General features: G+C 39.2%; 1 protein-coding gene across 2 annotated transcripts in view; it reads right to left on the reverse strand.

Moving 5' to 3' along the window:
• The window catches only part of arap1 (ArfGAP with RhoGAP domain, ankyrin repeat and PH domain 1), a 135,825-nt gene that overhangs the window by 100,426 nt on the left and 19,095 nt on the right, over nt 1–16,304 (reverse strand). For both annotated transcript variants that reach the window (NM_001443052.1, NM_001443053.1), the window contains 2 exon segments: nt 6,255–6,669; nt 6,718–7,223. In NM_001443052.1, coding sequence (NP_001429981.1) covers nt 6,255–6,669; nt 6,718–7,183 — 881 coding nt within the window. In that variant the 5' untranslated portion in view covers nt 7,184–7,223.

The following is a 16,304-nucleotide window of genomic DNA, read 5'->3' on the forward strand; positions in this document are numbered from 1 at the left end:
GAAAAAAAGTGTTATTGTAGGTAATGTGTAAATATGATTTATTACTAAAATGCTGTGACCTCACAGCAAGAAGGTCGCTGGTCCGAGTCTCGGCTGGGTCAGTTGGCGCTTCTGTGTGGAGTGAATAGGGTAAGTTAAATTGCCTGTATTTTATGTGTGAGAGTGTGTGTGTGTGTGTGTGTGTGTGTGTGTGTGTGTGTGTGTGTGTGTGTGTTTTCCAGAGATGGGTTGTGGCTGGAAGGGCATCCACTGCGTAAAAACAAAATTAATGAATGAATGTTAAATACATCGTGACGGTCTATAAATGATCTCCAACTATATTATTTATACATTCTAAAAAGAAAAATATAAAACAACTGCTAAAACTCTCTCATTCATTCAAACTCTTTTATTTTGAATTATTAAAAAGATGTAAAAATTACATACACTCACTGGCCACTTTATTAGGTACACCTGACTAGTACTTGCCTTCAGATCTGCCTTAATCCTTGGTGTCAGAGATTCATCAAGCTGCTGGAAATATTCCTCAGAGATTTTGCTCCATATTGTCATGATAGCATCACACAGTTGCTGCAGATTTGTCGGCTGCACATCCATGATGCCAATCTCCCGTTCCACCACATCCCAAAGCTGCTCTATTGGATTGAGCTCTGGTGACTGTGGAGGCCATTTGAGTACAGTGAACTCATCGTCATGTTCAAGAAAGCAGTCTGAGATGATTGAGCTTTATGACATGCTGCGTTATCCTGCTGGAAGTAGCCATCAGAAGATGGAGACACTGTGCTCATAAAGGGATGGACATGGTCAGCAGCAATACTCAGGTAGGCTGTGGCGTTGATGCTCAATTGGTACTAATGGACCCAAAGAAAATCTCCCCCACACCATTACACCACCACCACCAGCCTGAACCGCTGATACAAGGCAGGATGATCCATGCTTTCATGTTGTCTGAGCCGAGCATCCGAATGTGTCAGCAGAAATGGAGACTCAGAGCAGCAACGTTTCTCCAATCTTCTATTGTCCAGTTTTGGTGAGTCTGTGTGAATTGTAGCCTCAGTTTCCTGTTCTTAGCTGACAGGAGCGGCACCCGGTGTGCTCTTCTGCTGCTGTAGCCCATCCGCCTCAAGGTTGGCCGTGTTGTGTGTTCAGAGATGCTCTTCTGCAGAGCTCGGTTGTAACGAGTGCTTATTTGAGTTACTGTTGCCTTTCTATCAGCTGGAACCAGTCTGGCCATTCTCCTCTGACCTCTGGCCTCATCAACAAAACATTTGCGCCCACAGAACTGCCGCTCACTGGATATTTCCTCTTTGTCGGAGCATTCTCTGTAAACCCTAGAGATGGTTGTGCGTGAAAATCCCAGTAGATCAGCAGTTTCTGAAATACTCAGAGCAGCCCGTCTGGCAGCAACAACCATGCCACGTTCAAAGTCTCTTAAATCCCCTTTCTTCCCCATTCTGATGCTCGCTCTGACCTGCAGCAGATCCTCTTGACCATGTCTACATGCTGACATGCAGTGAGCTGCTGCCATGTGATTGGCTGATAAGACATTTGCGTTAACAAGCAGTTGTACAGGTGTACCTAATAAAGTGGCCACTGAGTGTACATCTTACTGTATTCGTAATTATTTAATTTTTATAAAATTATTTTTTAAGAAAAAAAAGTGTCATGATAAGTAACTTGAGAAATATGATTTATTACTTAAATGTAAAGTATTTATTTATTAATATTAATATAATGTTTTGTTTCCCAGTGATAGGTTGCGGCTGGAAGGGCATCCCCCGCTGGATAAGTTGGCGGTTCATTCCGCTGTGGTGACCTCTGATTAATAAAGGGACTAAGCCGAAAAGAAAATAAATGAATGAATGAATGAATAATTGAATATAATGTTTCTTCCTGGTTCAAAACAAAAAAAAGTCTAGGAATTAAACAGTAAATTTGGTTTTAATTTTGTTTACATTTTAAAAATTACAATTAATAAACTCTTAAATAAAGTAAAGTAAATTAACTCTTAAATTAATTTTACAATTAAAAATTATTAAAGATTCTTATGATTACATCAGTGTATAATAGTGAGTAGTGTATAATAGTGTATAATAGTAAGAGTGTGTTTTTTCTGTAATAATGAAGATGTAAAGTCAAACGTAAATAAATCACCATAACATCCACAATTTCCCCAAACACCTTTTCTCAAGAAAGTGAATCACCTTCTGACAGTAAAAGATCTTTCTGAAGAATCTCATTGCCAAACACACTGGAGAAAAGGCTGAGTTTGCGTTTGGAGGCTGGACTATCTCACACACCCCACGCGCACACACACACACACACACGTCATGCATGGCATTGTGGGTCAGTGGAGGACGGTTTGAGGAAGCGACAGCGACTGAAAAAGAAGAACTGCTGCCATCTAGTGCTCAAGACAGAAAAACAAACAGAGACAGACTGAGCAGAGCATCCAGTCACACACACACCAACTCATCTGACGCTCTTAGAAGACCACAACGTGACATGTCTGTTTACGTTTGTGCATAAATAAGCTTGTATTTACTGTGCAGGCCATTTTTTTCCTGGTGGCTGAAGAAGATTTTTTATTCAGTGTGAAGCATTCTCTCAGTTCATATTTTCAACAAGTATGCAGTAAACATGAGCCAGGCTCAGTTGGGTATGTGTAAAATAAGCCCACAGAGGTTATTGGAGCCTGCTATGAGATGACTGATTGTGTAGAACAGGCATGTTTAAGCTCGATCATGTAGGGCTGCAAAGCATAAGCTGCGTCCCAAATCGCATACTTATGCACTATTCTACGCCATTTTGTAGTATAAAGAGTGTAAGTAGTGTGTTCACATTGAAAACTCTACAAATAATACGTGCACTTTAATTACCCGGATGATGCACTCATTCAGCCGCTAAAGTAGTGTGTAATGATGGACACTTCACGCACTCAACCACCGCAGGTTTGCTTACGTAGCGGAAGGGGCGGAGCTATCGGACGCACATGTTGAATAACTTTATTTATTTTGGATGGTGAAAGCAAAATTCTCCTATGAGAGTGATTATAGCGTCTCCCGATGGTGAATGCGGTTATACTCACGGCAGGTATTATTTGATAATTCGGTCGTTTATTTCACTGATTTGGCGACCGTCAAACGTCATCAGGGAAACGGGTTGAATTTCCGCTTAGTAAAAAAACATTAGTGTGCCATTTGGGACGACACTACATACATAAACTATCCTGTTGAGTGTGTAAGTGCATAAGTACATAGTGCATGAGTGCATAGTGTATAGTGTGCCATTTGGGACGCAGCTTTAGTTCCAACCCCAATCAGACCCACCTGGGCTAGCTAATCAAGCTCTTACTAGGCTTTCTAGAAACATCCATGCAGGTGTGTTGAGGCAGGTTGGAGCAGGTCACCTGTCCTCCAGGTGTTTGGACACCCCTGGCGTAGAATAACTGAATATGTAAAGCACTGATTATATATGCTAAATAATAATATGAAGTTATACGTGTCATAAGCTAAAGGGAAGCACACTCATACACTATGGCCAGTTTGGTAATCAAACCCCTATAGCACATGTGTTTGGACTGTGGGGGAAACCGGAGCACCCGGAGGAAACCCACACCAACACTGGGAGAACATGCAAACTCCACACAGAAACGCCAACTGACCCAGCTGAGGCTCAAACCAGCGACTTTCTTTCTGTGACGTGAAATTGTAACCACCGAGCCACCCAATGAAATAATTCTAATATTGAATAATATTTTTTACAGTTTAATCTTCAATAAATGATCTGACCCTGTGATGTGACTATTGCACAAACAAACATTTTGATATCGATGCTCAAACCAGATATTGTTCAGCCTTAGTTTAAATAAGCTTCTTCTTTCTTAAGCCTTTAAAACAAAGCAATCAAGCACATGACTAACGTTCACTCCATTGAGGTTAAACGTCACAAAGTCAACTATAATAATCCCACTCACATTTCCTATTGGGTGAATAAACTCAAACTGAAGTGACATTGCAGATTTGCACATCCATGCTGAAACGACATATTGAGCAGCTCGAGCATACAGTGACCTGATATACACACAACATGAGTGTGCAGTTTCTGTGAGCACCAGAGGGCGGCGCTGTTCATAAGGCTGTTTATAAGACTCTAATAATCCTCAGCTGAATCACACACACACACACACACACACACACACACACACACACACACACACACACACACACACACACACACACACACACACACACACACACACACACACACACACACACACACACACACACACACACACACACTGCTGGGAAAAACAGCATTTTCCAGCCCTGACTCATTTCCACTGGTGTGTGTGTGTGTGTGTGTGTGTGTGTGTGTGTGTGACCCGTGTGCTGGTCTACAGGTCACATGACTCAGTGACCTCCAGTCAGAGGACAGGAAACACTAAGCACTAGTGTTTGTGCAAGTGCATTGTGAAAAATAATGAAATATGATGAGTTTTCAGGCTGTGATGATGATGATGATGATGATGATGATGAGCTTCATTATTCATTACTCCTGCAGTATGTGCATAACAGGCAGAATTTAGTTTAAGCGGGTCATTCACTACACATTTGTCCAAAACACAGTGTCAGGTGATGCTTCCCACAATGCACTGCACTCATCTTCAGCTGACACTGTTAGTGTGGTAAATGAAGATTTGAAATGTGTTGATATGCTGTGCAGGCCCGGATTGGCTAATCAGGAGGACCCGGAGTGTTCCCGGTGAGCCAGGCCGTATTTTGGCCACGAGGGCCGCTGTCCTGAGCAGCCTGCTCTCTGAGCAGTCACACTTGTACATTCATTTATTTACTTATTTATTTGAGCATATCCTCAATCTTGTCTTCATTATTTTACCGCAGCTCCACTCCTTCATCTATTTTCTTGCTGCCCCGTGAGCAGAATGCAGGTTAATGATGTCCAGTACAGAACTCTGTGAAGTTCTTGTCAGATGTTGACTTTTAATCTTCACTCATAAACAAATTCAAATAAACAAAATATAACCTTAAATTTCAACCATCACGGACGTGGTAAAGAAAACTGTGCGACTCTGCTGTCCTCTTAAGAAATATTAAGGATATGTATAGGATATGAATATAAAGGATTAAAATATTATAAAACATATTATTTTCTACCCTACATAAATATAAAACCACTGCCTTCATGCCTTCTTCATCTCGGGAGGCTTTTTCAGTTCATTCATAACAGTTTGCTTCTGTATAATGTTATTATTATTAGCAGTATTATTTATTATATCCATATTTATATTTGCTTTATTAAAAACAAGCTTAGATTTGTCCACCTGTCAGGTTTTAGACCATATGGAGCACAGCATGTGTATTAGGATATAACTCAGTTGTTTGAACACACTTCATTATTATTGTTCATTTATTTATTTGCTGGAAATTAGAACTGAATTTAATAGTTTTGACACAAATCTCTGAGCTTAACAAACTAAATTAATTATTTATAGGCTAACTGATATCTGTGCGTACAAGGTTTCCCTATCCAAGAGCGAAAGTGAAAGTAGATTATGAGAGGCCTTATCTCTCATTCTTGCGCGGCAGATGCTCTGTTTAACTGTTTTCTTGCTAGTGAAATGCTCAGTTTTTCCACTTACAAAGTCGCCATGTAAATAGCAAATGCGCTATGGCGCTACGCTACTGGCTCTTAAAGGGAATGGGAGAGGAGACTAATTGGTTTATTCTCAAAACACAAAACTCATTAAGAAAATAAGCTCAACCTTTTTAGACAATGCGCCATGGAGTAAAGCGGATTTTTCCCTCCTTATATTGGCAAAAGTGGATTCTGACATGCCCTGAATGCGTTTGCGCCCTGCGCTTTGCACATGGATTGTCAAAATAGAGCCCTATAAGGCCTAAAATTTAGATTTTACATTTTAGACTTTAAGACCCCGCGAAAACCCTGTCCAATGCAAACAATCCAAAACAAAGATATTCAAAACTGAAATGCATCATATAACATTAGTTATTAAATCCAAACACAGACAATACATTTTCAGATATTGCAGGAAAGGACATTATGATGGTTAAAAGAATAGTGTTGGAGATTTACCCTTTAAGGTTCTCATATTTATGACAAATATTTGAAATTATAAAGCAGCTGAAAAGATAAAAGCAGAAAAAAAAGCATAAATAGTGCATAATTATTCCCCCTATATATTCTACATTAAACAGAAAAACAGCTTCCTGTACCTGAAAGCAGGTGGGCTTCCGGACGGCAGGTTTCTGGTGCAGACGGAGCCCCGAGGCGGTGGAATAGGAGGCCTGTAGAGGACCGGAGGAGCATCTTTATGCTCTTTAGAAACAGCCACAGCATAGCTCTTTGGAGGAAGCGGAGGAGCACCTGTATCCACCTGAGCAGGTGAGGAACACTGTTCATACAGGTGAAACTGCTCCGATGAAGATGAGGAAGAAGACGATGAGGGAGTCTCAGGAGACGCTCTGCTCTGAAGCTGCGGCGCCGGCCCTTTAAGAGCCAAGTGTTCTGGGCGTGGCCTAGGAGTGGGCGTGGCTCGTTCAACATGAGTGGGCGTTGCTCGATTTGCAGGAGTGGGCGTGGCTCGTTCAACATGAGTGGGCGTTGCTCGATTTGCAGGAGTGGGCGTGGCTCGTTCAACATGAGTGGGCGTTGGTCGATTTGCAGGAGTGGGTGTGGTCTTGTGTTCAGGACTCAGTGTTGTGGATGTGAAGGGAACAGGAGGCCGGTTAGCGGTAACTCGTGGCGGGACGGGAGGCGGATTTTTAGATAATACACAGTTTTCTGGCGTCCCGTCTCGGAATTTGGTTCTTTCTCTGGCGACGGGTTTGTCTTCATCACGCTCTTCATCATCCTCCATCCCAGTTTCTGATGGGAAGAGCTTGTGCAGGCTGCCGAGGATCCGCTTTCTGTGTCCGGGCAGAGATACGCCCAGACGCTGCAGTTTGCCGGAGGTTAAATCCTGACATTGCCACAACGTCCCCAATCCGGCCTCCTGAAACGCTACGCTGTATTGGTCGAGCCGCAGGCCACTCAGCCAATCATTGACAGGCTGTGAAGCATACGGCGGGGTGAAGGGCATGATGGGAGCGCTGGTGAGCGCACTGGAATGCTGCAGAAGCACACTGCAGAACTTCTTCTCCATGATAGCAGGTCAGGGAGTCATCAGGACTGGGAGAGCACGTCTAAAAGAAAACAACAATAATTTACTAGCGTAAGTCTTGGTGAGAATAGGGGGGGTTCTTCAAGACGAAGACATTGAGATAGGAAAACTTTGGTTATTTATAATTGGTCATGAGCTGACGCTGGAACAGCTGAGAACAATCATGAGCACATGCTCCTCTCGAAATTCGTTTACAGATAAACTTCACATATATAATAACTGCTTATTTGAATTTATGATTTATACAGAACTGCTGAATTTATTCACACTATTTAGGGCAAGTATATTATAAGTAACTGTAACTAAAGGACTGAAAAGTAAATACAGGGTTTCTGCAGATATCATAATGTCAAATTTAAGACTTTTTAAGATCTTTTTAAGACCATTAAGTATTAAATTTAAGACTTGTATCATAATATCCAAAACATGCATACATTCAGAGAAAATGCTAAAATCACAAAATTGGTGGCAAAATAAATGTATTCAAATTGAACTGTAAGGCTGATTTATACTTTCGCCTGGCGCCGCATTGCGCACCTCCGCTGACTACACGCTTTTACACTTGCCGCGTTCACCATTGAGACATTACTTATAATGACAGGGGGTGGTCAAAAGAAACTGACCGTAAAGTCAGACGGATAAACAGAGAAGTAAAAAGTTTCAGGAATTAAGTCATATTATTATTTTTTTTTATAACGATTATAATAATTTTTATAACCATTCATGAGTTTTTAAATCAAACGTTGATGCATCACTTGCTTTTGTTCATATCTCAGACAGTTCAACCTATTAAAGTTAAATATTAATGACTACAGAACATGACTTGCTCTACAGTTATATATTTTTATTATGACAAGAATAAAGCAAAAAAAAAAAAAAAAAAAAGAGGACACTTACTAAAAATACTGACTTTTTATTTTTATTTTGCCCACTCCACAATTCACTTATTACTGTCTGACTACTTTGTGCCCTGTACTTATAAGCTAAAATGGGAATAATGGTCGAAAATTCCTGACCATGAACACCCAATAAAGCCTAGAAATTGGGCATCAGTATACTGTAAACTGATAGATTAAAATATTTCTTTCCAGTTATCGAAGACAAAATTTCTTTATTTATTTTACTTTATTTCATTTTGTAACTATTAAATTGCTTTAAAATCTAAATTGTGACATTTACATACGTGTAAAACCTATGACTGATGGAAAAACATATTCTGTAATATTAAAACCATCTGGGTCTCCACTTTTGCCATGGCCTCTTTTACAAAAACTTTCCTCCTTTCCCACGGCTGTTGCAATTTCTAGCCAAGAATTGTTGTTCATCTGGCTTTCCCTATATCAAGATGTGTGTACAGTCGTACCTGTTTCAGACAAAATCTCTTCAAAGTGCTTTATATTGAACTCAAATCAAGCGCAATGCTGCACGAAATATTCACCAGAGTTTTAAAAAAAATGTGCGCTCCGCCAGCCGAAATCGAGTCACACGCACTTCAAGCAAACCTACACAAACTTTGCGATGACGTCACATTCACTGCACGTACTGAGTTCAACAACAGAGAGCTGATTGGCTATTGCATGTTGGTCTCATTTGTAGTTGTAATACCGCAGGATTAGGACTAGTGAAATAAACAACTACAACACCACGAAAACCAAGCAACAACAACGAAAAAGAATTGAAATGAGCATTAGATGTAGCGTTACATCAGAAAAATAAGACCTGTGCAGAAATATTTAATACCTAGAACAGAGAATTTAGGACTTTTTAAAGCCTAAAATTTTGATTTTTCAATTTTAGACTTTTTAAGAGGAAACCCTAAAATATATATCTGAACTACAGTAACTAGTTACTTGTCACTAATCGCCATTTCTGCTGACACATTCAGATGCTCGGCTCACAATTTGGCCTCGACAACATGAAAGCATGGATCATCCTGCCTTGTATCAGCGGTTCAGGCTGGTGGTGGTGGTGTAATGGTGTGGGGGAGATTTTCTTTGGGTCCATTAGTACCAATTGAGCATCAACGCCACAGCCTACCTGAGTATTGCTGCTGACCATGTCCATCCCTTTATGAGCACAGTGTCTCCATCTTCTGATGGCTACTTCCAGCAGGATAACGCAGCATGTCATAAAGCTCAATCATCTCAGACTGCTTTCTTGAACATGACGATGAGTTCACTGTACTCAAATGGCCTCCACAGTCACCAGAGCTCAATCCAATAGAGCAGCTTTGGGATGTGGTGGAACGGGAGATTGGCATCATGGATGTGCAGCCGACAAATCTGCAGCAACTGTGTGATGCTATCATGACAATATGGAGCAAAATCTCTGAGGAATATTTCCAGTAGCTTGTTGAATCTCTGACACCAAGGATTAAGGCAGCTTTAAAGGCAAGGACTAGTAAGGTGTACCTAATAAAGTGGCCTGTGATTATTAAAAATTAGCATTGTAAACAACAACAAATCATTTTATTAATCGTTTTTGTCTCTTTTTATTTAATAATTTAATAACTTAATCATAAAATCTTAATGTTTCATTTCTAGACGATTTAGTGTCATTTTGTTCCTCGTGTTTTAAATTTGATTGAAACTCAAGTGGGGAAAAATCCTGAAGACAATAACTTCAGGCATCCTAAATATGTTCACTTCTGCATTTGGTCATTAAGGGGGACATCATGAAGACTCGTGTTTTACATTTTAATTTAGTGAGGTAAATAGTTTTATTTGATTTGATAATTAAAAAGTATGTCTAGCAACAAAAGTGATTAATTCAGCAGTAACACACACACACACACACACACACACACACACACACACAAAGATAAAGATTAATATCACTGCGCACATCAAAAAGTAAAAAAAAAACACAGCATTTGAGAAAAAGTTCATTTCCTGCATGTAACGTCCTGTTCCTGCTCAGATAAGATCATTTTCCAGTTCATCAGTCAGATAAGATACAGATATATCCGTGACGTCAACAGCGTGAAAATTAGACCTTTGAAAGAATCGTACAGGAGATACAAATCACTCAACAACATGTTTGACTGCAAGTCTGTCAGTCTGTTCTGGTAATTACTATAATTTATCCTACGGGGCTGCAGAATGCTTGATTGGCTGATGATCACTCTCAGGTGTTTGGTTATTGTCAGATAAACACACAGCTAAAGTAGTTCCGGCAGGTTTAGAGTAAATTACAGCTCCATATTGTTTTTCCCACAGCTACAACTAGCGCTGCACAGCATATTGTTTGAGCATCGATATCACAATGTGTGTATTTGCAATGGTCACATTGGAAGATCTGCAAATTGGTTAATTAGCAACCCACAAGCATGATTTGTGGAGTCATTGGAAAGTTTAAGCATAAATTTACCAAAATGTATATCATTTGCATGTGTTTTTACTCATTCATTGCTTTTTCTTCAGCTTAGTCCCTTATTTATCAGGGGTCGCCACAGTGCAATGAACCACCAACTAGGGATGCAACGATTAACCGGTTTCACTATTAACCTCACTTTAATTAGTCATGGTTAATTAATCGTAAAGGCTTCTCAACACTGTGTTTCTGCACGAATCAAATCTGCGGCAACTAAACAAAGTTATGCCAACTGTGCGCTAGTTTGTACACCAAGACTAATAACCACGCACATTGGATTAACTATGACTGCAGTGTTTCCTCTAGGATGTTTTCCAGCTTTGGCGTCAGGCCTTTTATGCACAGATCTACCGACTACCTGTGGCGTTATTTCAGTGACAAATGTACGATCGCAGTAGTAGTCAAGATTGCATTTATGTAATAGCATACGAGCATGCGAATCTCTCTGCTTGCGCGCCGGTTTTATCTGCTCGTGCACAAAACTTCTTACACTGCTCAAGCACAGATCTTCTTGTGCGCTCTCAAATAAACGCGCGATTTAGTGCGTTTATGTAACGAGTATGTCTGCAACATTTGCTAGGAATATTTATGAATGTCTCCAACAGACCTACAGAGCTGTATTAATGTGTCCTGAAGTAAAGTGAAATAGCTATACATTGTGTTTGCCGGCTCTCGCATCACGCACCTGTCACTCAGCCAGTCAGTTGGCACGTAACCTTGAAGGGTTAAACAAATGACGCACAGCACTACTACGGTTACAGAAAAGTTTGCGCTGTTATAATTCACTTACCTTTTAATGCATTTTGGTGTGATTATAATCCGCTATTAAAAAACACGACTGAATGTTTTGGATTAAAAGCCGAAACGTAGCCGTGGCCGGATCAATTTTGGCGTGGCGCCACGCCATGGAAGAATGAATGTAGGGAAAAGCATGGACTGACTCTATTAACTATTATCTAGCAAGCTCATGCAAGTTTATTATTTCCAATGGAGGGACGCGCACGTGACGCGACGCGCTCACACTTTTCAGGCGCACTATTTGAGACGGAGGCTTTTGTGACAGCTGAAATCTGAAGAAGAAGCAATGAAAAGTACACAAGTTTGCAATCCCATTAAAAGTTACAAATATTGGCGGTGATGAGAGCGATCGTGGTGATATGATCCACCAGCCGAGATCAATCCAGTGTTTCCAGAGAGACTGCTGAAAGACTCGGAGTGGATCATCTGTTTAATGGTCTAAATCTTGATGCATTGCGTTCAGCACAATCAGACGCTAAATGTAAAATCTAACAGTGTAGATCTTTGCGAAAGAAGCTTGACTTTACTAAGTTTAAATTGAAACTTCGGCTCATGACAGAACAGTGTTGCGCAGGTGGTCATCGCGAGGATGCTCTGCGCCGCTCATATATTGGGTCGGCTGTTTTCCACAAACACAGAAAAATGTAAATCAGCGCATAATGAGACCAAGCATTTATAATGACACAAACACAAACCTAAACCTTTAAAGAGTGGCAGAATTGAGACGTTTCTTCCTTTCGTTTGTCCGTTTTTTCTGGTTATTATATTGACATAAAAACAATAGTGCAACGTGTATATTTCTCACTGCAGTGCTTCATTTTTGTTTGATGCAAACCATAGATGTATTTGTCAATGTAACAGTTGCAGTTTTTATAGCAGATAACTCGCATTCAAGGCAGCATGATAATGTTGTTCATTGTTAGAATTATTATCATCATCATCGTCATCATAATATTTTATAAATTATTAGACATTCATTTTGCAATTATTGCATAAATATCAATAAGAGACAACAGAATTAGGCAGTTGATTCTGGATTTTGTTAGTCCTGATTGATGATGTTTTCAAATAGAATAAATCTGTAATCTACAATTTGCAGTGCAGCTCAATTATTTTTGGTGGGAGCTCCTTCTTTTTTACTGGCGCTCCTAAAATGTTTGAAGTTGGGTGCAGCGGTGCTACTAAGTAAGAAAGTTAATTTCAACCCTCGCATTAGACAAATACTATTTTAAAAATTATTTATTTATTGTTCTGTCGTTTATTTACAGTGTAAAATAGTTTAAATGTCAAAAATGTTACTTACTTTTTAGCACAAAGAGAGAAATGGACTATTGTTACAGGGTTCAACGATAAGGTCATTTTCTACTGGCCCGACTGGACCAGTGGTTTAGATTTTTACTTGCCCTGACAAAATTTTCACACGTCCCACCAAAATAAATAAAATGATGAATAATTAAATAAATAAATAAATAAATAATAGCTATTTCTTTAGCTTATTATCATTATTTTAAATAATGTGTCAAAAAGAATGTCTGTGAATCTAGAATTCAAATATTTTTAAAATGTTAAAATATTTAGCAGTAAAAATATAGCGATATAAAAAAAAGGTGTAGGTATTTTGTTGCAAATCAAAAGGTGGCTGACTTAAAAGTGACAGAAAACTATGCAAAATATCACATGTTGTACCCATGTAAATATCTGTTTCCACAACAATAGAAACAGACGTTTTTTTTTAGCCATAATAATTTGATTTTGCTGTCTCTTCACTGTACTGGTTTTTGTGGAAAAAAACGTGCTCACAACATCCAATCAGATAAAAGGAAGCAAAAAGCAATATGGTGTTTAGGACTTCACAGAAAAGGCAGCATTCAAAGAGTTAAAAGCACAACTTGTTTCTCGATTCTAAGACTGTATTTGCACACAATTGACAAATAGTCGCAGGCAAAATAAAATGTAATGACAAGGCAGCACTAGCCTGATCGGGCCGGTAACGATTCTCTTTACTGTCCTGAACATCTCTCACACTGGCCTCGGGCCATCGGGCAGTCCTTATTGTTGAACCCTGTTGTTGGTTTTTATTATTATTTTGTGCTGTAATATTTGGTTACTGAGGAGCAATAAATAACACTGTAAAACATGAGCAGTTTTCATGGCATTTTCTAAACTAGTGGTGTTTAGAAATAAATGAATGCATATTAATCGTGATAACTGTGAAACCGGGATTATTTCTCAGACTATAATCGTACAAACAAAATCTATAATCGTTGCATCCCTATACCACCAACTATTCCAGCATATGTTTTACGCAGTGAATGCCCTTCCAGCTGCAACCCAGTACAGGGAAACACCCATACACTCATTCACACACACTACAGCCAACTAAGTTCATCAATTCCCCTATAGCGCATGTGTTTGGACTGTGGGGGAAACCGAACACCCGGAGGAAACCCACACATATATGGCCATTTTAAACATGTTATCACAACAATAGGTTAATTACGAATAATAATAATAATAAGTAGAAATCTTCAAATTCTATAAGTGTTTCTCTCCCCCCAAACCCCACCACACACACACACACACACACACACACACACACACACACACTTTGCTAGTTTTCACACTCTTGTTTATTTGCATTAAACCGATGCACTTCCTGCTAAAACAACACTTTTAAATGAGGAAACGACTAAACGAGAGTTTGAGACAGTTTGATTTGCTCAAACTATTTTAATACTATATCTAAATTTTATAATAAGCACAGAAAGCCCTCAGAGCTCAGTCCAAACTGAAGCTGTAGTTTAAAGCATGATGAATATCCCCTTATAGCCCCTGATTTGAGCCAATTATAACACAAAGGAGGAAGTGCCTGAAAATGATTCATCTGTATTTATATAAAACACGTCGAGCATCACGCAGAAACTCTGTCTTCACTTCAGTGACTCTTACAAACGTCAGATTGTGACTCAGTGCATTCAATATTTGAGTTTACAGTTCATCTTTCTGTCGTTGTTTTTGCTCAATTTCCTTTAAGCAATGTTGTCTGTTGCGTTAGCCGTGTTGTGGTAGACGCACACTGTTTATTTTACAATCTCTCTTGTTTCAAAGTTGTCGTTAAATACAGGGAATTATGGTAATATATAAAGCCTGTTAGCCTAACTGACAGAAATGTGTAAAAAGTTACAGAAATATAATATAATATTATAAAAAGTAAATATAAAGCAAATTATACAGAAGACTGAACATATATTAAAGATTTGTGAAGGTCATATTAAACAAATAAATTAAATTAAAAACAGACATTTGGAACAGTGAATGGACGCTGTTTAAAAACAAATATGTCTATTTATTTTGAAATTCATTTCCTTTTCCTTCGTCTTAGTCTCTATTTAAGATGTTGCCAGAGTGGAATGAACTGCCAACTATTCCAGCATGTTTTACACAGTGGATGCCCTTTCAGTGGCAACCCAGTACCGGGAAACACCCATACACACTTATACACGACGGCCATTTTAGTTGATCAGTTCCCCTATAGCGCATGTGTTTGGACTGTGGGGAAAACCGGAGCACCCAGAGGAAACCCACACCAACACGGGGAGAACATGCAAACTCCACACAGAAACACCAACTGACCCAGCCGAGACTCGAACTAGAGACCTTCTTGCTGGGACACAAACCAGAGACCTGAGTGCTGTCAGGAGATTGTGCTACCACTGCGCTACCATGGCGCCCTCTTATTATTATTATTATTTTCTAATGATATTTTTATTAAGATGACTTTATCACCACAATGACTACTGTGCAATTAGTTTTCATGTACTGTATTTGATGTAATGAAATACAACACATGAACAATGAGAAACGCTCGTGTTTCCGGCGAGCGCATCAAATATAAAAGCCTTCACCGTTCTCGGCTGTGCGCGCACACTCAGGCTCACGCTAAGCGCACACACATAGCTCGCGACACAGACTCGCGCTAAGCGCTTCAACTGCATTGTGCAACTCAAAGAGGATATTTTCAACTGCAGGAGCACAATAAACCAAGAAAGATCCCGACTTCTGCCAGAAAAGGCGAACATGTTGATTTTTCTCCAAAAGAATAGTTAAAAACTGAGTCATTTACTTCAAACCATTGTACAGTCGTGGCCAAAAGTTTTGAGAATGACACAAATATTAGTTTTCACAAAAGTTTGCTGCTTAACTGCTTTTAGATCTTTGTTTCTGTGGTTTACTGAAATATAATTACAAGCACTTTATATGTTTCAAAGGCTTTTATCGACAATTACATGACATTTATGAAAAGAGTCACACTGCAAAAACTGCTTTTCTTACTTCGATTTTTTTTCTCGTTTCTTGTCCAAATATCTGAAAGCTCTTTAATCAAGAAGCATTTTCTAGACAAGCAAAACATATTGTCTTGTTTTAAGAAATAATATGCCTAAATGAAGAGTTTTTTCTTAAATCAAGCAAAATAATCTGATCACAAACAGAAAAGCAAGATTATTTTGCTTCCCCCATTGGCAGATTATTATGCTTGATTTAAGGAAAAACTCTCTTCATTTTGGCAGATTATTTCTTAAAACAAGACAGTATGTTTTGCTTGTCTAGAAAATGCTTCTTGATTTAAGAATTTGTAGATATTTAGACTACAAACAAGACAAAAAAAAATCTAAGTAAGAAAAGCAGTTTTTGCAGTGTGGGCATGCTCTCAATCCACTTCTGGGCCAAATCCTGACTGATAGCGACCCATTCTTTCATAATCACTTCTTGGAGTTTGTCAGAATTAGTGGGTTGTTGTTTGTCCACCCGCCTCTTTAGGACTGACCACAAATTCTCAATGGGATTAAGATTTGGGGAGTTTCCAGGCCAAGGACCCAAAATTTCAACGTTTTAGTCTCCGAGCCACTTAGATATCACTTTTGCCTTATGGCAC

Source organism: Danio rerio, chromosome 15, assembly GCF_052040795.2.
Source record: "Danio rerio strain M-AB ecotype USA chromosome 15, GRCz13ab, whole genome shotgun sequence".
NCBI lineage: Eukaryota > Metazoa > Chordata > Actinopteri > Cypriniformes > Danionidae > Danio > Danio rerio.